This window comes from Ixodes scapularis, unplaced genomic scaffold, assembly GCF_016920785.2.
Source record: "Ixodes scapularis isolate PalLabHiFi unplaced genomic scaffold, ASM1692078v2 PGA_scaffold5__190_contigs__length_132052651, whole genome shotgun sequence".
In the NCBI taxonomy this organism is placed as follows: domain Eukaryota; kingdom Metazoa; phylum Arthropoda; class Arachnida; order Ixodida; family Ixodidae; genus Ixodes; species Ixodes scapularis.
This window is the reverse complement of record NW_024609880.1, coordinates 45,351,010-45,377,506: the sequence shown is the minus strand read 5'-3', so window position 1 is coordinate 45,377,506 and position 26,497 is coordinate 45,351,010. Positions and strand designations below refer to the sequence as shown.

The 26,497-nt window shown below is 44.8% G+C and overlaps 1 protein-coding gene across 1 annotated transcript; it reads right to left on the bottom strand.

Annotated features, from left to right (window-relative positions):
- Positions 1-19,124: 19,124 nt before the first annotated feature.
- On the bottom strand, positions 19,125-23,409 carry LOC8026950 (hyaluronan mediated motility receptor). Its single transcript, XM_029995468.2, has 4 exons — positions 23,351-23,409; positions 20,906-20,957; positions 20,811-20,823; positions 19,125-20,719 (listed from the first exon to the last, which is right to left on the bottom strand). The coding sequence occupies exons 2-4, from the start codon at positions 20,955-20,957 to the stop codon at positions 19,225-19,227; spliced, it is 1,560 nt and encodes a 519-aa protein (XP_029851328.2). The 5' UTR covers positions 23,351-23,409; the 3' UTR covers positions 19,125-19,224.
- Positions 23,410-26,497: the final 3,088 nt, after the last annotated feature.

Sequence of the window (26,497 nt, the reverse complement as noted above, 5' to 3'; positions counted from 1 at the left end):
GGCGGAGTGTCGTGCCGTAAGTGAATGCAGCGGGTGTTCTCGTAAGGTCAGCTTTGTAGACCGTGCGAAGGCCAAGCATAACAAGAGGCAGTGCCTCAAACCAGTTGCCTGATTTGATCCGCGCTTTGAGTGATGTCTTCAGCTGTCGATGAAATCTTTCAACCATTTCGTTGGCAGCTGGGTGATACGCGGTCGTGCGAATTCGGGATACTCTGAAAAGGCGTAGAAGTTCAGCAAATAGTTGGGACTCAAATTTACGGCCTCTGTCGGTTGTTACAGTGTCCGGCACACCGAAACGCGACACCCACGATGTTACGAAGGCCGAAGCAACTGATTCAGCAGTTATGTCTATTAAAGGCGTTGCCTCAGGCCAACGGGTGAATCGGTCTATACAGGTTAGAATATATACAAATTGATGTGATGGAGGTAGGGGACCAACAATGTCAATATGTACATATGAGAATCTAGCATCCGGAGGTTTGAAGCGGGAGACTGGAGCGATTGTATGACTCTGGATTTTAGTTGTCTGGCACTTGTGGCACGTTCTCGCCCATTCGCGTACGTCGGTGTTCATTTTCAGTCAGAAAAAAACGCGATGAGACTAATCGTTAAGTTGCACGAATACCTGGATGAGCCAGCGAATGCAGTGAGATGTAAACAGGACGACTGAATTCCGTATTGAGGAACGATCGAGGCGTGCCTGTGAAGACATCAGATGTCACTACTTCGTTACATCCGGGAATTCGGACGTCTTCAAGTTTAAAGGCTGTACCTCCAGAGCGTAGATGTCGAAGTTCTTCATCGTGTTTTTGTGAATCGGCGAGGCGCCGAAAATCGATGTGATGCAAAGGTTTGTCTCAGCGTGCTGTATACTGACACAGGATAAAGCGTCGGCCGCTGGGTTGTTGGATCCCTTCACGTGTCGCACATCTGCCGTAAATTCTACGATGAAAGCCATTTGTCTAATTTAACGTGGTAGATAAAAGCGAATGTCAGTGGTTTATGGTCGGATAATATGTGAAAGTATCTAAAATCCTTGATGGCTAGGTAAATAGCTAGGGAGAGAGAGAGAGAGAAGCAACTTTATTGAACCGAGCTTATTACGACGTCTTCTTAGACGCCGTCGATGGAAGTGGTTCCCTCGTCACGGGACCCATATGCTTCCCTAGCCGCCTGGCCCCTGGAGATCAGGACGAGCTGGTCTTCCAGTACGGGGCTGGCTAGCAAGGTCTCCCATCGCTCGGTAAGGGAGGATGAGGGATGGGGTGGGGTAGTGGGGTTGGTAAGTGGTGGGGGATAGGCTTGACGAATCGCATACTCCAATGACTTGTTAAAGCGTGCTTAACTGATTCTTGCAGAAATTACATTCCTTGTTGTGCCTTTCCGGGTACATCTTGTTTTGAAGGTAAGGGTGCGGAAAAGATCCTGCCTGTATCTGCCTGTAAATAACTCGCTGTTCTCTGCTAAGCGATTAGTGAGGATCGGGGTAACGTCGCCTCTCCGCCCTGTAGTAGTTCGTAATGTCCTTATAACTAATTATGGACTGTGGCTCGCCTTCCTCTACCCGGTGTTCCATATCTCGGGCGAACTGGTGGGCAAGTTCGTTGTCCCCCAGCCCCTGCAGAGTGAGCCGGCGTCCATATCAGCTCAACTTTCCTTTCAGGTACGTCGCGTTTCCTCTTGAGAATATCTAGTGCCGCAAGAGACACCCACACCCTTTCTGTAGCTGTTATAAGCGTTTTGCGAGTCAGTGACAATTCTTCCCACTTTGGGCTGTGCGAATGCTAGCGCTATTGGGCCTCTTCTGCCACCTCCGAAAACGACGTCTTCATAGAGGCGCAGGTTACAAGCGCATCCCGCGTCGTAACTGCCAGCGTGGCTTTCGATGAAAACTTGGGTAGCGAGGCGTCTGTGTAGAGGGTGACCCCCTCTTCCTCTCCTTCTATTTGATCTAAAGTTTTTGTCAAGGCCGCCATACGAGCCGGTCTGCGGCGGTCGTTACGACCCGGCCTCATGTTTCGAGGCAGCGGCTTACTGTCAAGTTTATGCGTCCATAAACTGGGTAACGGCCCCGTTTCCTTTCGATCTGCCTCTTGCCAGCCTAACCTGGCCAGAACGCGACGTCCCGCCGAAGTTTGACTGAGCCGAATTCTTTGATTAGACAGATGAGCTTCTATTAACTCTTCATCGACGTTGTGTTTGACCATTGCCGAGAAGCTTGTCGGTCGACGAATGCTTCGGCATGCCCAGCGCCATCTTGGTTGCCTTGCGTATAATGGCGTTCAATTGGTTCCTGTCTTTCTTGAGTAACTTGAGGTACGGCGCCGCGTAAACGATGCGGGACGTCACAAAGGCCTGGACGAGCGTCAATGCATCGTCCTCCTTCAATCCTCTTCTTCTTTTCGTGACTCTTCTGATCATGTTCGAAATTTGTTCCGTAGAAACCTTGATCTTGTCGATCGACGCCCCCGCCTTGCCATTGTTAAATAGCTAGGAACTCTCGCCTAAAGGCGCCGTATTTCTGTTCGATTGAACATAATTGGACTGCACGACAGCTTGGATGTTGTGGGGCGCTGCATCAAGGAGCTTGTCAGCTAGTTTGGCGAGGTCGTCGATGCAAATACTGCCAGAAGTGGTTAAAATCATGCGCACATTGGACGGCAACCGCTGCAGAAAAAGTTGACGTAAAATCGAAGTGTCTGTGGCCGAGGGATGGCGTCCCAGAAGTTGTTTCATACGACGAAGGAGTTGGGAAGGTTTTCTGTACCCGAGTTCCCAAATCGTGAGCAGCTGCTGCAGCCGGCACTGCTCTGAAGCGATTGTTCGACGGATCAACTCATTCTTTAGGTGATCATAGGGATCTTAGGCGGGGGGAGAAATTACTATATCACGTACCTCTGAGGCCTCTGTTGAAGACAGTGACGTGACAACTTCTCGGAATTTCGTCGTCTGAGAAGTGCTGTTCCGGCGACCGAACTCTTGTTCGATCTGCGCAAACCAAAGTTCCGGGTCCGCCGGCCAGAACGCCGGGAGCCGTCGGGTAACTGAAGCGAGTTGTTGAGTTAAGCGACAGGTTAACTCGTCCTGGTGTTGGTCTTCGTCAGATTCAGCCATGTCGTACGGTGTGGTCTTCAAGGCCTCAGGCGCCCACGGAGTTTTGAGACATCATAAGTGGAGGTCAGGATACTGGAGCAGGGCGGTCTGACGGTGCTGGAGGCGTAGTAGATCATGTCGGGGTCACCACATGAGGGGTAAGCCTTTACCCGTCATTTTATTTACATATATACATTTACCAAAGGCTACCGACGGTCCACAAAGAATCGATCGAAAAGGCTCTTCCACGAGCTGTGTCTCGTGCCTCTGCTTCTTTCTCGGTGTCCGATGTTCCTACAATAGCATGCAGTGTATTGCAGTGTCTCCTTGTCATTATGGTAGTGGGCTAATAGTCACGTTTCCAGGTGTCTTTCACAAGGGCTGTCATGTGCGACGAAACTTGAACTCTTCTATTGAATTCTAGGAGTGACTCCATTATGCAGCGAGGCACCTGGATTCACCACAAGTACAGCCAAGCCAACTGATGACCAAGATCCTGTGGTGATTATTTGACCATCTCTACTTTCCTTTCTGTCGTTCAGACTAATGAGCATGAGCTGTAGCTTACAAAAGCTATTTCTCTGTTTTTGTGCGTTGCTTTATAGAGTGCTTTCACCTTGTGGCACCCCTTTTAGCTTTACAGCCTGCCTTGTTTCATAATGCCCCTATTGCTGTTTTTTTTTTTTTTTTTGATGACCCTTGTCTCTTAAAAACTGAGCACACTGGCTAACTACCTACATAAGGGGTCGGGCCCTGGCACAGTGTAAACCCTCTGCCCATGTGCAGTCGTTAAGCCGAACAAACGTTTTTTTTTTTTTTTTTGGTTCGTGTTTTTTGTAGAAGTCCGCCAGCTTGCCCGACTCCTGATTCAAGACCAGCAACGCGTCGACGCGGGCCGCTACAACCTTCGTCGCAGGGACGTCCACTTCCAGCTCGGAGACAGGGTGTGGGTTTGGACGCCCATCCATCGCCGCGGCCTCAGTGAGAAACTGCTGAAACGGTACTTTGGACCATACAAGGTACTTCGTCGCCTCGGCGAGCTGAACTACGAGGTGATGCCCGACGGAACACGAACATTGTCACGCCGCCCACCACGACCTGAAGTCGTCCACGTCGTGCGCCTGAAGCCGTACTACGCTCGATAGGACCGCGGACCTTATGTGCTCCAAAGAATTCTTTAGTTTGTCGTTCTTTTTTTTTATTTTGTTTTGCACTGCATCGAGGCGATGCACTTTTAAAGGGGGGAGTAATGCCGCGCGCCAAGTAGGCAGCGCGGCCGTGGCCTAACGGTTATCGCGCTTGCCTCTCACGCGAAGGGCCAGGGTTCGATTCCTGGGAGCGGCGCATCTTTTTGTCTATTCCTGCAGACGAGTATTCTGGTAAATTCGAGAATACTGTTGCTTGTTCGAGATCCGAATGTTCTACGTGTCGAACTTTCTACGCCGATTATTCCAGAAGCCCACGCATGTACCTAAGGGGCTCTGCGTGGCGAGCCACAGTCAGTTTTCGCCCCAGCGTTCGACTCTGCTGCTACGCCGACTTCGACGCCCGCGACGCTCTGTTATTATCTTTTGTACCCTTTTATTTTTGGCACAAGTTCGCCACATTAAACGTTTATTTCTTCCTGTTTAGTTATTGTTATTTTGGTCGCCACCCGTGACAACATAGCCTAAATATGTCGATAACGCACTTTACTGGCTCTAAGCATCCTAGAAATCCCTAAATTATAACGATGCGCGGCCGATGTCCTTTATAAAACTCCAATCAAAGATTGCAACACGCCGAGGTCTTCTCCGACAATGGGAGGAGCATGTTCGGAATCCAGTATTACTCTCAGTCAATAGCAAGCGAAGGAACCTGGCGCCTCAGACCGGTAGAACCACGGAGTGATACCTTGAGTGCTCCCGGCCCGTTGCCCATACAGCCCGGACTACGATTAAACCCAGCGAGCGGGCGCTCGAGAGCTGACGACCGCACACATCCCCCCGCAAAAGACCAAAACAATTAAACAAAACATAGTGCGCTCTTTTTGAGACGATTACTGCGGTATTATGTTCCCTCTCCATGAAAGATTAACATTTTTCGCCTACTTCTATTTGCTTTTATTATCATTTTTGTAAAAAGCAGCGTCTGCATTCTGGACGAAATGTCGCTTTATCATTGGGCACATGGCCCGGTTGCCGGAACAATGCTCTTCCCATCGATGGAGATGAGCTCGCTGTGTTCGATGTTTGATTGTTGTCTCTTTCTTTTTAAATGGGGAGATCGGCTGCGCATCGTTATGACTTATCACTTTATCACTCTAGGGTGCTTAGTGCTCGCACAGTGAGTTATCGCCATATCTAGGTGCATCTCAGAAACCTCATCAGATGGCATCTTAAAATGCGGCTGTAGGCGACGCGGCATTCCGGTGAAGCCAGTCAAGCAGCACCGTTCTGGCGCCTTTCCTATCACCCTTTGAACCACGGTGGTCGAAAACAGTCACGCGCAGGAAATGCGACTTGCCACTGCGCATATAGTTTCCTTCTCGTAATTGATTTAGCGTGATTGCAAACCCATAAAGAAAAGGGGCGCTGTGAAGATACACATTCCCGCTGTTTGATTGGCATAATCAAATTGTAACGTCAGCTTCGGTCGGCCCTAAAGTGAAACAGAGTATACAGTTACCGAACGTGCCGATAATTTCTATAGTGCAAGGGGTAGGTTGTTGAGGAGTGAAGACACAATTAGAAAACACAATGTTATTCTTCACCCCCCCCCCCCCCCCCCCTTACAAGAAACTTCGATCTCTTCTAAACGAAAGTAAACGTTCGTTCCTTAAATACTTTATTTCACGGAATTTAGAAATTGGGGAAATTAGCGTAGCGGCTAATATTTTAAAGCCTATATGAGCGTCATGTGGCGCCCTCTAGTTTCTGACCTCAGCTCTAGATCCCGGCTAAGATTTATCAGATGACAAATTATAGAGCAGAAATACCTCAACAACAATATACACAAGTCGTTTACGCCTTCTTTACCTCGCGTTGTATCTTCAGGAACACCACACACAAATATTTGTGCGAACAATTGCTGTCTGGAAAATATAGGGTGGCACGTTTTTAAACCGCGCTTATGGCAATCACAAACGTGCAATGTAAAGGGTCTCAGACAAAGGTAAGCGTAGACTTCGATAGAAAAAAAACAAATATCATAAACGTACGGCTAGACATTGATTAAAATATCTAACCTGATTATTCGGTACCCTTTGGTTAAATAATTAATCCAATAATCGGTCGCCTTAAAGCCAGGCATAATAGCACCAAAAGGCAAAAACACATTTTTTTATTTTACGTCTGGTTTTATGAACGCCGCAATCTGCATTTTCTGCTGCAGATAAACATGTGCAGTCGAAAGATACAGATATATTATTTCTCCGAGGAAGTCAAAGCAGAAGGAGTTTTCTGGTATTCTTCGACATAATTATGAGCGATCGAGTTTCTTGCTTTTTCACAGTCATATTTGCTTCACTATATAGGTGCTTGAGAGAGGATGAATCAAGAAAAACATCGTTCTTTTTTCTTTTTTTTTTCGTAAGGAACGACACTATTTCAGAACTGCAGAAGATCAGCGGCACGAAGCGCTACTGGTGCGTTATAAAAGTCTGCTTTTTTTAAAGGGATTGACAATGTCCGTAGACCAACTTTAACAACGTACTATTACAAATGTGTTTCCAACCATTACCTGGAGCGCCCCCAAGCAGCGGCCGTTAATGCCAGATAAGCAAGGCATGAACACTAAACCCCAACATGCAAAATGTCACTGATTGGGTGCGCAGGCAGATTCGTGTTTGTGAAGCTGCGGAACTTTGTCCCTCTTGGGGAATTACCGCCCGCCGGTAACCTGATGTTCCTGAGAAACACCCTTTCTGAGCCCGTTGAAGGTGTTCCCTCACCCACCACACCTCTGCCACCGTGGCGCCTGCCGCACCTGACCTCCTGAAAGCTAACACCATACCCCGCAGGAGGCGGTCATCCCGGTCGCCGTAGATTCCAAGCCGCAGCACACGAACGCTCTGCTAATGCCGACGGACCTCATGTCCGTCGATACTACTGTGATGCGGCTACAGACCCAGAATCCGGCTCTACACCGGCCCCTGCCTGCTGCCTGGCCTTACACTCTAAGAAAAAAAATGGAGGAAAAAGGTAGCAACGGCGCGTCTTCCGCCCTTCTACTGACGCGCCATCAAGCGGACACGAGAAAAAGGGAGGAACTAAACGTTTTTCTCCTTCTCCAGGCAGACGAGAGAAAGCTTTCGCCCTCCCGACTCATTTCCTTTCGGTTTCGTTTTTGGAGCACGTCGCGCACGTTGTTTAATAAATATTGTTGAGTTGATTGAGCTTCAGCGGCAGCGAAGGCCACCTGTAATTCCGTGTTCTAGTACAAATGTGCAGAACATTTCGGTTGCATTGACGTTGCTATCACTAATTTTATCAAACGAGCAAACGAAGCCGCTAGAAACAGCGAAGTTCCGGAGCAGTGCCAGCAGCGCTACGTACAATGGGTAAGATGGCCGTCCATAGAGTAATATTATGGTGCTTGGAACGCGTCTCCAACTAGTGTGTTTACCGCGACCAAAAAAATGGTCCCTCGATTTCTGCCTGATGACGTCATAGAAGTGTCATGCTGTCGCCGGTCGCGACCCTGGCGGCCTAACAACAGCTGTGGTGTATGTAGCCGATGCCTGTTCTGCTGCAGGTCGCTTTCCACTGTGACAGTTCACGGAAGCTAGAGCAGCCGGAGTTGGGACGCCTGGGACGCCTAAAGGGACGCCGTGACGACAGCGACACTCCCGTTCGCTCGTGCTTTTCGCCAGCATTTCTACGGCCAACCGCCAGGATGGCGACAGGCAACAGCATGACACTCACGTCATTTGTTGCCACATTGGGACCACTTTTGATGTATGGGCGAGATAGGACGCTAAATACACCAGTCGATGACGCGATCCAGGCACTATAGTAATATCAAGGAGGTTAGAAGTACTAGGAGGGGGCACGTTGGAACATTGGTGACGCCTAGTCATAAAAAGTTTAAACGATATTGTGCCCAACGTGACCGCCGATCTGTTTGGCGATTGGTTCGCGTGACATGTCACGTGCGAGATGGATTGTTGATTGTAGGAGGATTCCTTGCAGGCTTGCGCGCGCTCCGACCGATAGGTTTTATCAGATCGAAGGCTAGACGAAGGTTAGCTACCGTCACGTGATGTGGTGAGAGTAAGGAGGAAAATGAGGAAGGAGGCGAGGCGTCAAGGGAGCATGGCTTGTGGAGGCTACGCGGCTGACGTCATGCCCTCTCCTACCTTTCTATTGTCCATGAGTAATATAGTAAATGTAAAGAGAGGACGAGGGTAGAAAGTTGGGCGAGTTGGTGATTCATAATGATTAAAAAGCGCGACAGGACAACGGACACAGAAGGAGACACAGACACAGCGCTACTTACAACTGAACTTTATTTCCGCTGCAGCTCGGTATATATTACCGGCAACAACACAAAAAAGTTAGGAAGATATAAAATACATATCGTAAAAATCTTAAAAACAGCACAAAAAAGACTAAAATTCCTACATCACTCATCGGCACCCTCCCAAAACAAGTCATGCTTGGTCAAGAAACTGCAATTCTTTTCCGGATAACGATAAAGAGGGTGCGCTGGCACATTGCAGCCCTAATCTATAGCAATTTCTCGAGCCTCGAGTATTTCTCTTGTGGTTTTGTTTCTGTGTTTCTTCAGTACTGCACAATCTGTGAAAATCGGAGTACAACCGCAATCCCGGCAACGCACACCGAGGTGCCCTGATATGACGGCATCAACGTTGTAGCGGTGTTCCCTCAATCTTTCATTTAGGCAGCGACCAGTCTGCCCCACATAATGACGCCCGCACGACAATGGCACGGAGTACACAACCTCTCCTGTACACTCAACAAAGCAAGTTTTGTGCTTGTTGGTGCAACCGGGTCTGCTTATGATGTTCGAGTTGGAATTTACTTTTTTTACGTAAACTAGCCAACTTGACAGGTGCTGAAAAAACTACGTTACCCCCTGCGTGCAAGCCCACTCTTTTCAGGTTATGGGACACTTTATGTAGTTATGGTATGACCACTGGTTTCTCTTTTTTCCTTCTCTGTACTTCCGTTCCCTCCCTATTTTTATTCTTTAACGTCTTGAGAGTGTTCTCTGCTACGACTGATAGAAGAGAGACTGCATACCCCGCAGACTTGAGTCAGATTTTCACAGATCGTGCAGTACTGAAGAAAAACAGAAACAAAACCACAAGGGAAATCTCAAGGTTCGAATAATTGCTAGATTAGGGCTGCAATGTGTCAGCGTACCCTCTTTATCACTATCCGAAAAAGAATTGCAGTTTCTTGACCAAGCATGACCAGTTTTGGGTGGGTGCCGATGAGTGTTGCAGGAATTTTAGTCTTTTTTGTGCTGTTCTTTTAAGATTTTTACGATATGTTATTTATATCTTCCTAACTTGTTTGTGTTGTTGCCGGTAATATATACCGAGCTGCAGCGGAAATAAAGTTCAGTTGTAAGTAGCGCTGTGTATGTGTCTCCTTCTGTGTCCGTTGTCCTGTCGCGCTTTTTAATCAGTAAAGAGAGGACACAGAAGTCGATTCGCGGCCCAGATAGTGCGTTAAATGCCCTCCGCTACGTGGCGCTTTTCTGGAATTTGGTTAACATTAATTAGAGCTCTTTATCCGAGTACTTATTTTTTTAATTGTTATACTTTAGAATTATTTAAAGATCTTTAAAGACTAAATAGTGGTAATCAAATATGTCACAGAAACCACGTGATAAATGGCGCCTGCCATGGCCTGCCTGCCTGCACGCCGTCGCCTCAGCATCGTTCTGCATGGCCTCTGCTCGTCCGTGCGTCGTTCGTTCGTGCCGTGCGTGCCGTCCGTCTGTGCTTTCTGCTGCATCATTTTCGGTCGACTTTGCGTCAATCAAGGTGACGCATGACCACCCGCGTTCTCGCATGCTTGGCCTGAATTTGTGGAGCCAATTGGTTTTAGTTTCTCGAGTTGTTGTTTCCGCCGGGCTGTCGGGCTGCACTTGATCATGTGTGCATCTTGATTTTCGATAAAAATGATTTAAAAACGAACTTAACTCACGACCTCGCACACGACATTGTTCATGAATTTACAGATGACGGTGTTGAACGAATCTCTAACGTTGAAGATAGAGCCTTGGTTGTTGTGCTCTCTGGAATTTCCAGGAGGTTGGGTGGACTTAGCCCCTTGCATGCGCTATTGGGCACACTCCAACAACGTCTTTTGTTAAACGCAGTCTCCTCAGTTCTCTCATTCGGGAGCTTAAGACTGTTGGCTTCACAGTAAAGGCTGTGGTCTGTGATTAGGAGGCTTAAAACGTAAGCTTGGCCAAAAAACGGTGTCTGTATTGATAAGCCTTTTTTCTAATTGACAACGAATATGTTTACTTGATCATTGATGTTCCGCACCTCTCCAAAACAACATAGATTAATCTCCAAGCACACAGACTTTGCATTGGAAATGAGGTCTTTGAGTGGTTCCATATTGTTGGCCTTTATCGTTCTACCCATCAGATGAGCTTGCAATTGGCTCCGAAACTTACTGAAAGACACATTTTTAAAAACCTTTCAGTAACATGGAAGTAAATCGTGCCGCATAGGTACTGAGTGCCTCACTGTTTCTTGCAATCATATTCCTTGTTTATGCCAAGGAGCTTCCTGAGGCAGCCATGGCTACAGCCTATTTCTGTGATAGGATCTATATACTTTTGATTGTCTTTATAGCTCACAACTCAAGAAGACAGGGCAAAAGTTGCGTCAAGCCATTCTGAAGGGAGAATCTAAAGTACTCGATTTCCTTTACCAGCAACTCGGATGGATTTCCGCATGGCATTTCCAAAGTAGGAGGCAGCCACAAGGCATCATATGGTTGCAAGTAACTATAAAAAGTGTCCACATGCTCTGGGATCAGCTTTCAAATAGCCATGACTTTAAGTTCTTACTTATACGACACCTGCAGCAAGACCCACTTGAGATACTTTTTGGAACTACATACGACAAATGCTGGGCTGCAACACAAACCCAAATGTGCATTAGTTCACCTTAGGACTAAAACACATAGGGATAAAGAAACTGTTCAAGCTGTCGAACAATAGAAACGTAGAGGATGACAACGCTGACCTCCTCAAGGAGTTGCCAATATCTTCGCTCCATGAAAGTTCAATTTCAGACAATATGAAATGTCTTACAATCGATAACTTTCCACCTCTAGAGCATACTTCTGAGCTGGCATCAGACATCAGCTCTAACGTAATTGATGACCCGTCCACTTATTACTATTGGGGCTATTTTATCAAGCTTGTGCTTGAGCAGACAACCCACAGCTGTGGCTGCTCTCAGCTGCTATTGGATGAGTCTGATAACTTGACCAGGCCTCACCAGTACTTTCTTGTGCTTAAAGCATATTACGTGCCAGAAAAACTCTTCGGGAACTTTGTAGTACCATCACAGGCTGACGTTAATGTCATTCAGCAGCAAGAAAATCAATTTTTTACGATAATAGAGAGTGTGGCACATGTTCGAGGAGTGTATGCCCCTTGTATCGCACACTTTGAGGTCTGAAGGGTTTTAGCCTTTGCCCAGAGGAGTGCCACAAAAGGTTTTTAAAAAGGTTTCGTAGTATGCGCTTGTGTTGGCGTGTTGGATTACTTAACTGTAACTTGGACAAAGTTCGGTTGCACTCTTCAGTGGCTAGTAAGCAACTCGACAGGTTTAACTGTTAATGGTGTATTAACGGAGGTGGTTGCCAAACCAAAAGCAGAAAGTGCTTATTAATTGGGCGGTGCTGCTTGCACTCCAAACATTTGTTTCCCCATTTTCCAGAAAATGTTTATCACGGCTCCCTAACAAAATTTTTTATTCACTTTCTACATAATTGCTATAGAAAATTGTGTATAGAGGCTAAAAATATTCGAAAGAAAATGTATCCACTTTTGTATCCACTGTCCATAGTTTTTTAACCGCTTTTTCTGAAGCCATACTTCTTTCCTGGACAATTTCGGGAAATGTTTAGGGACGTTGAATCTTGTCAGAGATTCAGAGAACGGAGCTCTCATTGTTTGGTAATAGCTTGCTCTCAGTGAGTTTGAGGCTACGCAAATTGGTGTTTTTTTATGCGAGCCGGAAATTGGGAATTTCTACTATCCGGTGTGTGCTTCGCTGCCCGAGTCGGCGTGAAAGTGAATGGATCATTCAGCATGTTCTCTGTGGAAAGTTTTTGTTAACTTGGTCCCGCTAAGAATCTATTACGAACTGTACGATATGCCGAACTCCTTCATATTAATTAATTCTTGTGAGTATCTATTTCGTATATAACATACAGAGCTTCTGAAGTAAATCATGTATACATGAATGTGGCCGTTGACCCCAAAATGCTCCACCAGCCAGGAGTCAATGTGGCGATTGCGTAACTTTAATGTCTTACAATAGGAAAGGAACAAGGAATACTTCTCAGTTTTGTGAAGTAAGTTCAAATATTGTTTGACACATTTTGCACGGATACTATCGTAAAAATTAAAATAAAATTGCATCTGTATTAGAAATAAAACAGAAAAAAAGCTGCGGCTTTGGGAGTCGAGGAGCTCCCGAGAGCCGAGCGACGCGGGGTGGAAAGAGAGAGAGAGAAGGGTACCGGAGCAGAAACGCCTAAAAAGAAACCGAAACTAACTTGACCGGAACCAGAATCAGATTATGCTTAATGCCGACCGCTAGGAGCGCTACCTGTCACTCGTCTACCTGGGCCGCTGGGGCCTACGGCAGTGTCCGCTCTTTACCTTGTGTATATTACTCTATGGGCTGTTTCCGGATTGCGGGACCCACGTGGAACTACAGTAGCGGAAGCACGCGGAACTGTGTCGACGTTTTCGACGTTATGGAAATGTCAAGAACTGCGTCCAAAACAGGCAGGTTTTGCTGCCGGCTGAGTTCCATGGGGGGGGGGGGCATGAGGGGGGGGGGGGCGCTTGCCTTTCCCCTCTCCCAGTTCTCAAAGTGCGGGGGGGGGGGCGGGCAAGGCATGCGTTTTGCCCCCCCCCCCCCCTCCCCCCTGAAACAGCCGCCACTGTGCTGGGCAAACACTGTTCGGCGGCGCCCAAGGGGCTCCAAGGGCACCGCCCCCCCTGGGGAGGGGGTCTGGTTTGCACCCCACTCGAAAACGAGTTGGTACGCAACTGCTGAGTTCGGTTCTGTTTTCCGATGCCGAGTGCCAACCGGCGTTCAACGTGGTTCAGCATTTCTGCGTTTCAGCAACATAGCAGTAACATCGTGATTGCAGTGTTGTGAGTTGGGAACAGAAGACTGGAATTATCGCCGATGTAACCGTGTGTTCGCGTATAACTGGTGGAACAACAAGATGAGATAACGTAAACCGTGGGGCATTGATGCCTCTGGTCGGGCCGTGATCAGAAGGGGTGGGGTGTCGCAGATTGACATTCCGCTTTACATTAAAAAGTTTAAGACCACTTGAGGGATTAGGTGCAATCGGTCAACGTGCGGATAGTCATGTTGGAACGCTGGTCTGAACAGTAAGCTGCTATCGTACAGTGGCCAATATGACTACCGGTTGTCTCCTCCCCCAGAGCGATTGCGCTCTGGGGAAAAAACTTAACAGTACGAAATTATGACAGAAAGTACGAATACTTACAGTGTGGAATTTTCGCATTAAAAAATAATAGTAGGTAAACTCGCAAAAATAAACTACCCTTTATTTTGCTGTTAAAATATACAACGGTTTCTGGAGAAACTGCCCTCCAAGTGGCGCGCTGGGATGATGAGCGCTTGAAGTTTTCGAGCTCGCCACGGCGTAGCTCCGTACACATAACACCTGCCGCAAGTCGCGGCTTTGACTGCATTCAAGTTGATAGAAAAGCGCTTTCTTTGCCCGTGAAGCATCACTTCTAGCTAAGTGAATATCCGCTCTACGGAAATTAATTCAAGACGGCAGTTGTAGCCGTGCGCGAACAGCACAAATAGAAAAAGAAATACTACAATAGAAATACAGGCTACGACTTGCCGTGCGGGGAAACAAACTCATGGCTTGGAACCGCATTGGAGCGGTTTGATTTATTGGCTCTCAAATAAATATGGCATGATCGAGCGTTTACTTTCTAATAAGAGATTCATCCCCTGAGCCATTCAAAATACACTCAGTAGTATGACATTGCTTTGAAATAAATCAACATGCTGGGAATATTTTTCATTGCTTAGGCAGTCATAGAGGAATTCCGTACGTTCAAAACGACCAGTATAAAAGACGGAAACGCAGAGCTCGGGTTAGTGTGCCGTTGTATTGATGCTTGCAGGTAGCATGTATATGTATGCGCTCGACGTATGTTCAGCTCATGCTTGTAGTATGCGCAATGTGTCCACATGTGTGTATAGAAGAGGTTCCCGAAGAGCAATAGAGTCCTGAGGAGATAAATATTTTTTTTTTTTTAGAAGATGAATTGGGTGGTATTTGGCGCAACCTGCCTAGCTACTTGCAATTACTCTGCTTGAGCCTGCCATCTGCTGGCAAGTGACTTTACCTTCTTTCACACTACGCGTAAACAGCGGCTTCAAGTTTGTTCTTTTGAGAGCGGCTTTGGGTTTCGCGGATTGGTTTGCCATTCCTTAGTGATGTGCGGTTGACGAAGGAATTGTGACTCGAGGAACAGCAAAGGTAAGACGTAAAGTGCGCGAAGTAACTGGGTATCGGTTGTCTCCGTTTAACATCGCAGTGCTGTCGACGAGAAGACTGAGTAGCTGCTTTCGAAACGCAAGTTTCGGTACCTGTGGGGGAATCTGGCTTCGGAAATAAACACAGTTTGCGGAAAGCTCGTGTTACGCTTTTATTTGCTGCTGCTCTCGTCCCGTACAAGAGACGTAGTGTCCTCGTTAAGCCTTATTGAGCTCGATTTGCTCGATTCAGGGCCGCCATAATGAGACGCTTGCGACGGAGGAACTTTTAGCTTCCCTGCAGTGTTGTACACGTTCCTCAAAAAAAGGAACGAAATCTCGTTCCTCGTTCCTTCTGATTTCCGGAACGCGTTTCCGTTACAAGTTCCACATGTGAAAAAGGAACTGGTTCCCGTTACAGTTTAGGAAATGGAACGTATCGTTACATATAAGTTAGATTCCTATTTTTTGCTAATTACCATATTTAGTTAAATCAAACAGTTTTTTCTATTTTTTCATCTATCCCATTAATAGTCAGCATACGATTTTGTATGTCCTGATGGCAGGGTACTAGGAGAAGAAAACACGCGGAAGCAGGGTTTCATTTGTTGATATGTTCATGTTAAAAATCTCAGCTATTAACCATGTCCATGTTTGTAGTGGATAAATCAGACGAACCAAAAGTACTTTTATCCAAGATTGCACGAGCGTTTTACAACTACCTCACACGTTTCAATTCAACAGACTCCCATGTTAGAACTTAACAACAGTTGCTTCTCGATGTTACTGTCCGAAAGAAGAGCACGTGATGGAGAGTGTAGGGCTTTTGAAAAGTCAGTCTTGAAAGCTACAAATACTTCGTTGTGAAGGTTAGGTTTGTTGTTCAGTTTGAAGGTGTGGGACAAGGGAAGGAATAAAGGTTATTTTTTGTGTATCTTTTAAGTAAGTAATGGTCGGGATAGAAGGGTGAATCCGACATCTGGCAATCTGTGATCTTGTTGTGATTGGAGGTCTCGTTATTGAAGTTCAAAAATGGCTGTAGTCAGAAAAAGATTTCTGGGTGTATAAGGATTCGTGCAACCAAAAAAAAAAAAAAAAAGAAGTAGCTGAGTTTGCAACAAACCTCTTTCTTTGTCTTTTACTACGACTAAAAGTATTGGTTTTTGTACCGCAGTTTTGGGCACGCAAAGAAGTATCAATGCCCGCCAGATCTCCGGCACCCGAAACTGTTAGCAAGTGAGGACCACACAAAATAATCCATAAGATTAGTAGCCAAAACGTTAAAGAGATCCTGCACTTCATAAAGATAATGTTTTTCTACTTTCTTACTTTCCCTGTTAGAGATAAAATAAAAATCGCCCCACTGGACGAAAAAAGGAACGCCGTTACTCTTTCCGTTCCAGTAAAAATGTAACGCGTTCCCGTTCCAGTTCCAGCGATGCTAAATGGAACGGCGGCGTTCCTTCGTTCCTCCTAAAAAGAACGCAAGCCAGGAACGCCGTTCCATACAACACTGCTTCCCTGCTTCAGGGACGAAAGCTTCTCCCTTTCTGAAGGAGCATAGGTTGCAAGACCGTTCCTCCTCTTAGGGAGGACTATCGATACCCTTTTCTCTAAGAGTGTAGGTTCAACCACCAGTTTTCGGCTACCGTCAGGGCTTGACTCCCTCGAACCTGAGCTCCGGGCGCTTCTCCTGGGAGTGGAATTAGCGCTCTGTCACACCGCCACCGGAGGGCTGATGTCAAGGAAAAGTTTCTTGCATTCCGACTCGGCGGAAGCTGTCAGCGCATGCCATTCATCGGCCTCCCCTCAATCTCCAACAGTTTCCTCCATCCGCGCGGCCGTGGCGGGAATCGAGTTGATTCTGGGGCCTACTGTAAATATCAAGGTTTTCTGGGTTCCGGGCCCCGCGGGTGTCCAGGGCAACGAAGCGGCACACCGGCTGGCAGGGGCGTCCTTGTCTTACCCCTCGGCCGGTCAGCCGCCTCTACGCCTTTTGGATGATTAAACCTCCGGTTCGGACACAAACACTGACACCTCGCCACCACCGCAGCCCCGCACCGAGACCAGGCGGCGCCTTTCCACCTGGTTCCTAAGTGCACGGTCCCAATTCTACGGGGATATCCGCGGGCGGCCGAGGTCCGACTCCGTCGTATCGCGCCTGGCTGCGCTTGGACATCTCACCGCCTCACCCGCATTGGACTACGTTCCCCGGAGCATGCCGCTTGTGACCGTTGCTCTACTAGCCCCACTTCACATCAGGCCGAGCGGACCGTAGGCCTCAGCCCCTGTACAGTCTCCAACGACCATCCTTCAGCGCCTCTCGCCACCCTGCATCACCTGCATGCTGTGGGATTTCTCAGCAAGACGATGGGAGAGGGAGGCTGCATCAGCCAAGCTCAGCCCAGCCAGTCGGCCCAAGGCGCTCGAGGCTTGAACGGTTCCAACAGGGCCCAATGAAGCAAGGAATCTTGTCTTCGACTCGCTGTTGGCTTACATCAGAACGGCTAGTGTAGCCAGCCTCACATAGTTCTTCTTCCTCCTCCCCTTCCCAATATCCCTCTACTCTTCTCCTTCGCGGCGAGGCATGCAACCGGCCGCGTCATACTCTCCTATACCCTAATAAAACGTTTTCAACAACAACAACCTTTCTGAGCTGCACTTGCTGGACGCCACGCTCCTGTGTGTCGCGAACGCCAAGGATGCCTCATGGGCTTTACTGCCTTAAACATTACTGAAATTGTTCTTATTTGTGAGTTCCCTGCCGACGAACAGGGCAGTGTTTGTGTTCCAAAACATAAAACAAACGGCGTCAAAAAATAAAAACACAAAAGCAAGTTGTTTTGTTGTTTCTGTCGTAGTTTACCCAGTTTCAGATTTAATCAATTAAGCAGTTTAAAGTTTTATTACGATTAAACCATGAATATATTAACACAAAGGTTAATCTATCAATCTCCAAGCCCTAAATAAAGCTTCCTATTCCTTTTGCTATACTGGAAGGAAGACGTACTTCGTTGTTGTTGTTTTTTTTCGTTCGGCTTTGAATAGATTTTTTATTATGTGCTAGAATATACTAATACTGACGGATGATCATGTATAACTATTTCTAATTTTATTACTGTCTGCAGTATGGTTTGAGTGACAAAAAACGAAGGAATGGCCATCCTCCTCATGGCAAAGTACACAGTCTCGTACTTAATATTTATCCAAGGATATTCTAACACTATTCCATTAGGCCCGTTTCCTTCCCAAGGAAGTCAAGGAATTAGCAGACATGAACACGTCACACCGAAAAAGTAACTAAATACCATTACTCGTTACTCGCTCAAAGATAACTAAAGATGTTACTCATTACCGATTGTCAAGAAGAACGCCGTTACTTTACCTCAAAAATAACGAGTTACATTTTTCGTTACCTATTTTGACGACCGGATGCACAACTGCTTTTGTTTCGTGTTTTATTGTTTTCTTTCCAGTAATCATTGCCCTTTAGCAGCAGCTGACTCTCGAAGTTTTCCCCTGTTATGTTTCTCCGCTTCCTTGAAAACACATCTCCTGCGACGCTGAAGAGTCGTTCTACTGACGCGCTCGAAGGAGCGGCAATGTTGCGCTTCAGGAAAATCTGGTGTATCTGGGATTCCCCTCTGTGTTTCATTCTCTCTGCTTCATGAGGTTCCAAGTTAACAATCGGTTCAATAGATTCCCATGTCAGAAACATTTTTCATTTGATCAATACGCGATTCTAGAAAGTTCAACCAAAGAACCTTATTGTGTCCGCTGGGTGAAGAACATTCTCAGCTATGGAGTTTGATAGGCGTGTTCAGCGATAAACGTTGCTATACTGTCGTTCTTTACAGTTGTTTTTCGGGCTGCCAAACTCCCTTTACCGCAATAGACGCATACTCAGGTTAGAATTTAAAAAATCTGTTTATACGGTGTTGTATGCGTTGCTCGTCAAAAGTAACAAAATCCTTACTTGTTACTTCGCTTTCAAAGGAACTAAGTACGTTACTCGTTCCTTTTTTTTTTAGTAACTAAATACGTTACTCCTCACTGATGAAAGTAACTAAAAAAAAGTGACTCGTTACAAGTAACGCGTTTCCTACATGTCTGGGGATTAGCGTATGCAAATTTCGTAGCCGCATAAACTTGAGTTTAAAGTTGTTTTGGGAAGTCCCAGAAACTAGGCCTTGCTGACATGCAAACCCGTTGCTTCGCATCCGCATTTCCTCAAGACTGCGCTGATGCTACAGAGCAAATAATTATAAAGGCACGCAAGTGAATCTCCCATTTCTTTATTTTTCAATAGCACAAAGCGTAGAAAGCCCGCATGGGCCGGCTCGTGAGTCCGGCTTCTGTGTGCGCAGGGTGATGCGAACTCAGTACTGGACGGGCATGGCGGTCATGGGGTCCGGAGCAAATGTGGATTCCTCCTCGATTTTTCCGTGAAGAAGCTTCCTTATGCTTTGCTTGATTTCGTTCCTCAGCTCGCGAATCGTCTCCTGCATCTTCACCCACTTCTCTCCCGCAAGCTTCTGCACCTTTTCCAAGAAACTCTGCAGTTTCTTCCGGAGGGCAGCCAGGTTTTGAGAAACTTCTGAGAACATATCGTCAGAGAGGCCATATTGTGCCGACTGGCCAGGTCGGACCATCTCCAGCACCTTCTTTTTCATGGTACCAGCTGCTTCACCGAGCTGTCCCTTGAGCTCTTGAAGTTGCTTCTTGAGCACTGTGGCACGCAGTCCGACAGCTTCCTTCAGGTCTTGAATTTTCTGCGCAATTTTTATGCCCAAGACCAGTAATTTCTCTTTCAGGGTCTTTGAAATATCCTTGAGGGTGTCGACGATGTAGGCCTTTTTATCCTCATCAGCATCGATTGCTTGGTACTGGGTGGACGCACCATTGCTAGAACCCATGAGTTCTTGTATTCTCTTCTTGATTTCCTCACGCGTTTCTTTGATGAGCTCTCTAAGCTTGTCTACTTTCTCACCAGTGACTTTCTTTACGTCTTTTAGAAACTTGTTCAGTTTTTCACGAAGATTAACCAGCTTAGCAAAAATTTCCATCGCGTGTTCACCGAATGACGCATACTGAGCAGGTTTGAATAATTCTTGCACCTTTTGTTTCATTGCTTCACGAGCTTCTGCCATCTGTTCCATCAAAGCTTGGAGCTCGCCTTTGATTTTTTCGGCGTGCTCACCGCCAGCTTTTTTCAGCTCAGCAAATTTTTCCTTCAAGTGTTCGACAATAAGAAGAAACTTCTCTTTGAGAGACTTAGAGATGTCCTTCAGGGTTGCGATAACATAAGCCTCACTATCTTCAACATCGTCATCATCCATTACGTAGTAAACAGCCGCTTGAGGATTGCTAGAGCCGTGAAGAAGTTCCTGCACCTTTATTTTTATCTCCTGCCTCAGCTGCTTGGCGAGCTCCTGCATCTGTCTCAATTTATCACCGGTGATATCCTTCATACCCTTAATAAACTCATTAAGTCTTGCTCGAATATTAAAAAGCTTTCCAAAAATTATTATGGCTTCTTCGCCGAACGACGCGTACTGGCCTTTGTCGAAAAAGCCCTGCACCTTTTTCCTAAGAGCCTGAACAGAGTCTTCCAACTGCTGCTTTAGATCATTGAGCTGGGACTTGATTTTTTGGGCCTGATCGCCGGCAACTTGCTTGAGCTGATTCATCTTTTCCTTGATCTTGTCCCCAAGAATGATGAACTTCTCCTTGAGGGTCTTGGAGATGTCTCTGAGGGTGTCGATGACCGTGACTTGTGTATCATTGTCGCTTGGTGCATCTTGGAAGGGCTTAATCGTAATCAAATTGGCTTGGTCGAACTCGAATCCCGTCACGCCTTCGTTTACTTGCCGCCTAAGAAAGTGCAAAGAATTAGGCATAACATTTCGAAATCTCAAATTGGTAGTGGTTTCTCAGACCTTAAAATGAGGTTAGACACACTCACCTGCCACTGCAGACTGGTTTCGTTTTTGCATTATGGGGAAGAAGAATAAATAGATATCACTTTATTGACCAAGGAAAACATTCTCTAAATCTTACCGTGCACTGCCATGGCCAGGAACGACACCGCAAGGAAGAATTGAAGCCTCATCTGCAATTGTGTGCCAATAGATTTTTTTAGTTAATTTGGATACGGGGGTCTGGGGTTTATAAATATTTTTTATGCTAAAGTTGTGACTGTCTGCTGAGAAACGATTTCACAGTCACTTATGCTGATGACATAAAGTAGCATGTCATATATATGGCTTTTGTATTTTTTCTTGGCTGCATTGAAAAACAAAAATTGGGAGTTACAGAAGCTTTATAGCAACGGTCATGAGAGTTTTATTTTTGTGTAAGGGGGTGCGATTTGCCTTTCATACATTAATAGCAATGCTGTAAGGAAAGCATTGATTAAAGCTACACACTAACCTTGATATGTTCTACAGTTCTAAATGTCTTTTGCTTTCTGTTTATTGAAGAACTTATACTTAAGATGTCTGATGTAAAATCATCCTTTCCGAATTTCTTTTACCCTTTAGGGAACATCTGTTTCTTAAGGAGAGCCTACTACAAGCGAGCAGCTCTCTTTTATGATATTTAGCTAGATGGATATTAGACAGTTTCGTTTCAGAATTTTAGAATTTCATACGAACTCAAAAATTATTTGCTATCTACACAAGAAATCAAGTCAAGACATTCTGCTAGCTTGAACGTTTGGTGAATATTATAATGACAACTTTGAATTATAACATCAAGCTTTATGATGTTCTGTAAGCAAAACTATGAACCTTGTTTGCTTATCCTTATTTACAAATTGCTTTAGAATTGTAAAGCAACCACATATTGCTTGAAGATGACTAGGTATGATTGTTACTTTCGGTACTATTACCAATGAGTAATTGGCGAGTTTGTAGCATTACTCGGTAAGGGAATTCGCTATTGGTTCGTGATAAGATGGCACTGTCATAACAATCTCGGTCTAAAACGCAGAACTTACACCAAGATTTGGGTAAGATGTGAGTCTAAAACTTCGTGTTTGTGCTGTCTTTCTCCTGCTTCAGTCTTGGGGTATATTGTACTTGCGTTTCCTTCAAACTGTTTTTGGTCATAGCACCTAAATTATGAGATTTTCGGCAAACTACGCAAACAACAACACTGTCTGGAATGTTGAACTAGATTTGAAAAGCTACACGCTATCGCAGTGCCTGATTTGTTAGTGAATAACACTTCTCACCTTCAGTAAAAAAAAGCTCAGAAGGGAAGATAACTAAATCAAAGCAGCCATTGAATACTACCCCTCGCGCGTTACCGAGCGAGCGCTTGGCGGAATGGTTACCGCGCTTGGCTATCACGTGGAGGCTCCGAGTTCGGTTCCCTGGAGCGGACCCCTAGCTCTTTTATTTATTATTTTAACTCCACATTCTCGTAAATTCGAGAGCCTTGTCGTCTGATCGAGTGACGAATTTTCTACAAATGTTAAAGAAACCCGTGCGGGTACGAAAGGTGCTCCGCGTAGTGGTCAGGAGTCAGTCTCTCCCCAGAGTTTGATCCTGCTGTCACGCAGACTTCGACGCCCGCGACGCTGCGTGTTTATATTCTGTTTCCTTTCTGTTTTGGGCACAAGTTCACCCCATTAAACGTTTCAGTTTCCTAAGTTATTCTCTGCTTCGTCACCTCGTCATTTGTGACAATACACGCTCTGCCAACTCCACCCCCCCTAGCGGGTTTCATTTTCACACATCGTCATTATTGATGTTGTGTTCAGTATAGCGTGTAGTGCAGGGGACTACTCAAACCCTCTGCTTGTTGTCATCCGGAAAAAGACGTCAGCAGGATGCGTGAAATCGTAAGTGCTGACATTGGTGTTCCCGAGAGATAAAACGAGAAAGACGGTGAAGGAGAGCAGAAAAAGAAAGCAGACGATAGGTTGGCCGTGTTCGCTTTCCCGCGACGACTTAAAGTTGTTCGAGCGCTTGTCAACTTTACTTTTTTTTTATACAATGGTCGACACCGCACGAAGTACAAAGCAAATCGAGAGAAACAATAAGTACAGATCGTGCAAAGTGATGTTTTCTTGCTTTTTAGTCTATATTAAAGCGTCGCTAGTGATCTCGCACGATCCGGACTACCGCTGGGGCCACCGATGTCCGCGTCGGCCCTTCGTTCCGAAGCCGCGGCAGTACATGGGACCTTACCCTATTATCGTTTTGCTCCGCTTGCTTCAAAAAAGAGGAGTACGCTTTTTGGGTCTTATCAAATTACACGACTATTGTGCACTTTGTGTAAGAAAAATTAAAAGACCACAAAATAAGTGTTTCGATGTACACATTGTAACAAAGTGAACTTCGGAAGTTACGATGTACTTGACTTATTTCGTGCAGAGTTCCAGAAAAATATCAGTGCACTAAACTAAAGACTATCCTGGAATGATGCCATGTAGATGTACTAAAGAGCTCTTAATGTGAGCGGGTGAGGATCGCAAAAAAAACCCAAAAAACTCACCGTTCTTGGTTACGTGCTTTCCAAGTTGGAGGCCAAGAGTGATGTGAGACGTCAATTGCGTCTCTTTATATTAAACCTGAGTATAAATGCGTTAACTGGGAGAAAAACCAGGTGTTATTCCTGGAGCCGCGCACAGCACTCCTTCAGATAGGAAGCACAGATGTTAAAGGTAGGGAAACCCACATGACAGATAGGTGTCTTTCTCAAACTTATGTTTGTTCAAGCAATGCGAAACTGAACAAAGAAATTAAGCAGCTGTTTGATATTTAAAAAAAAAGAGCTTAAAAGTACAATTTCGGTGAAAAACAAAACAAAAATCTCCGAACTCTTTCAGCTGACTGTTTAGATGTCTTGTATCGTGGCGCACGAAATGGCGCGATTGAGTTGGTTGTTTTATTTTTATTCTTCTTTGTAGCAATGATAGGCGTTGTGTAAAAGAATTATCTTCCTGAAAATAAAAACAAGCTTACAGTAATAATAATAATAATAATAATAATAATAAGTTTATTCACAAAGAAAGCATACATACAATATAATTAGTCTCACAAAAGCACTTGCGTGCTTGTGCGTGAGTACTTACAGTCCAGCATGGGATGAATTTAACAAATCGGAAGTATGTAAAACTAAATTGATACACTGATTGGAGTCCCTTTTATGTGGAACTCAACATAAGTGAAAGAAAACAAATGGTTCATCGCCTTAACAGTATACAAGCACAAACTTTTAGGCCAGTAAGCATGAAACGAAATTACCTATTTTTATACAATATTAGTAATGATTTACATAGACTTTGTAATACCACAAATGACACAGAATAATAAACTCTAGCTTTTAAAATCATGGCAATACAAACAGTCGCGAATAGAACAACAGTGAATGCAGACGTGCAAAAGGAATGCGAAAATACATTAGGGACGTGAAGAAAGAAAAAAAGAAAAAAAGGCATGGGTCTGGGAGCTCTCTATTCTTCTCCTGGCGTACTGCACCATTTACGCATTTCTTTTTTCACCTGTGCTAAGGATTGCAAATTAAGTAGACCATCGGGAAGATCATTAAAATATGTTGGTACATAATACTCCCTCAACCTTTTCCCATAATTAGTGTATATTCTTGGTATGTGAAATCTCTCTGTGTGCCTTAGTTGTTTTTCTTTAGCGGATGGTATTTTGAAATCGTGTGTGAAATCATATTTTGTGAGGACCATGAATTTATGCAGGTCATTCACTGTTAGCAATTGGAGTTCTGACAGCTGTTCTTGAAACGAAAGACTTTCTAAGTGTGTACCATACGTCATGTTTTGTATCATTTTTTTAATTAGGTTATTTATTTTCTGTAGTTTGTATTTGGATGAAAGTGCATATATGTGGATACCATATCTTAGTTTTGATTCACCTAACATCTGATAAATCAATCGCCTTAGATTAATACTTGCAGAACTTCGGAGTTTATAGAGGTATGAAGAAATTATTCGCAGGTGTTTGAGTAGGTAGTCAATATGATGATTCCAAGATAAATACTCATCAAAGTGTATACCAAGGTACCTAGTTTCACTGGCGTAAGGTAGTGGTAAGCAAGAACATTGTCTACATTCCGATGAATGCAAAAAGATGGGTTGATTAAGGTTAATTCGTTTCTGGTGAGTTCGAAAGCACACGAGGTTCGATTTATCATTGTTCACAAAAATATAGTTTTTTGAAAACCAACTCATAATTTGTTTAATGTCATCCTGTAAAATTGAAACGGCAGTATTATAATCTTTGTGTGTAATAACCAAGGCTGTGTCATCAGCGTATTGATACATTTTTGATTTCAAAGGAAGCAAAGATAGATCGTTCACATATATGTTAAACAGCATGGGACCCAATACCGAACCCTGAGGCACACCAGAGTTCAGGTGCGCAGTAGAACGTGTGCTATTTCCTATTCGAACTCGTTGGGTTCTTTCAGTGAAGTAACCTTTAAAAAATGTACGGAAATGCCCTCTGAAACCAATTTTATCTAGTTTCTCAAGTAAAAGTGAGTGATCTATTGTATCAAAGGCCTTTGTCAGGTCTAAAAACAGCGTAAGTACTAATTTGTTATTATCTATTTGTTCATTAATTAAGTCTGTTATCTCCTCCAGTAGAAGTATCGTGCCTATTTGTTGCCGGAATCCATAGTGGCAGTTGCTTATTAGTGAGAATTTGTCACAAAATGATGTCATGACTTGTAAAACAAATTTTTCCATTATCTGAGAAATTGCCGGCAACAACGCGATGGGCCTGTAATTAGCAATATCTTTCTTGTTTCCTTTCTTATAAATTGGCCGTACTATTGAAACTTTTAACTTACTGGGTATATTTCCTGTAGACAACATACCATTTATTATAGCAAGCAGAACGCGTTTTAAGCAGTCTATGTTATGTTTTATATCTCTAAATCTTATTTCATCAAATCCCGCTGGCTTTGTTATAGACATACTGTTAACTATGTATTCTAGATCTGATTCTGTCATTTGGGGCAAGTACGCCGAAACAGTTGAATTCCCTAACAGCTTAGCTGTTCCTACCATGCTGTTTACTTGGTTACGCAAGTCTTGTATCTTTGTGATGAAGGTGTTATTAAACTCATTGCTAAGCTTATCAAAGTCAGCTGCACCGAAAGTTTTTTGTATACATGCATCTATATTATCTTTAGGGGGTCTGCCAATTATTTGATTTACGATATTCCATGTTTCTCTTAAGTTCTTCCCGCACTGCTGGAGTTGCGTCATATGAAATCTCTTTTTAGCAAGTCTAATTTTCGCAGTGAGGTTGTTTCGTACTCGTCTGAATTCTTCTTTTAATTTTATGTCATGCGGATTTTGCTTACACCTATTCCATAATTTGTTTTTTTCAACACTCATTTCTAGTATTTCTTTATCGATCCAATTATTTCCAGGTTTTCTCGGCTTTAGCTTTATTGTTCTAGTAGACTGTTTGTATATATTTTTAAATGTTTCAACTAATGCCTCATAGAGAGTGATGTGATCCAGATGAAGCAAAGCATTCCAGTTATATCTTTGAATAATGTCATCTACTTTCTTATTGTCAATGATTTGTTTACGTTCATTTTTCCCTCTCACGGTCGTATGCTCTTCGTTTATTATCCTAAGCGCAACAAAATAAT

Excerpts from the sequence above, each read along its gene's own strand:
- LOC8026950 (XM_029995468.2), bottom strand. The coding sequence starts at position 20,957 with ATGAGGCTTCAATTCTTCCTTGCGGTGTCGTTCCTGGCCATGGCAGTG.